This window comes from Nestor notabilis, unplaced genomic scaffold (assembly GCF_000696875.1).
Source record: "Nestor notabilis isolate BGI_N333 unplaced genomic scaffold, ASM69687v1 scaffold17662, whole genome shotgun sequence".
In the NCBI taxonomy this organism is placed as follows: Eukaryota; Metazoa; Chordata; class Aves; order Psittaciformes; family Psittacidae; genus Nestor; species Nestor notabilis.
Window position 1 is genome coordinate 1 of NW_009919875.1, and position 266 is coordinate 266.

Genomic DNA, 266 nt, shown 5'->3' on the forward strand with positions numbered 1-266 from the left:
TCGATGAGGCTCAGCAAGATGCAGATGCAGGTGGTGACCACCATGAAGAGGGTGAAGATGTTCTTCTCGGTGGGCCGGGAGATGAAGCAGTCCACCATGTTGGGGCAGGGGGGCAGTTCGCACTTCACCAGCCGGGGCAGGGTGTAGTTCCTGTACAAGTGGTAGAAGATGTAGAGGAAGACTATGTCCACGCCGGCCTTGAAGACGAGGCTGAGCATGTACGTCCACCACAGCCCGCCGTGCTTCTTGCCGGGGTTGGGGGAGGT

At 59.0% G+C, this 266-nt stretch overlaps 1 protein-coding gene across 1 annotated transcript in view; it reads right to left on the reverse strand.

Moving 5' to 3' along the window:
- Window positions 1-8: 8 nt before the first annotated feature.
- Window positions 9-266, reverse strand: part of LOC104402539 (gap junction beta-5 protein-like) — a gene marked incomplete at its 3' end in the record, with an annotated part of 594 nt that continues 336 nt past the window's right edge. Inside the window, exon 2 of the mRNA XM_010010439.1 lies at window positions 9-260. Coding sequence (XP_010008741.1) covers window positions 9-260 — 252 coding nt within the window. The remainder of the gene's footprint in view (window positions 261-266) is intronic.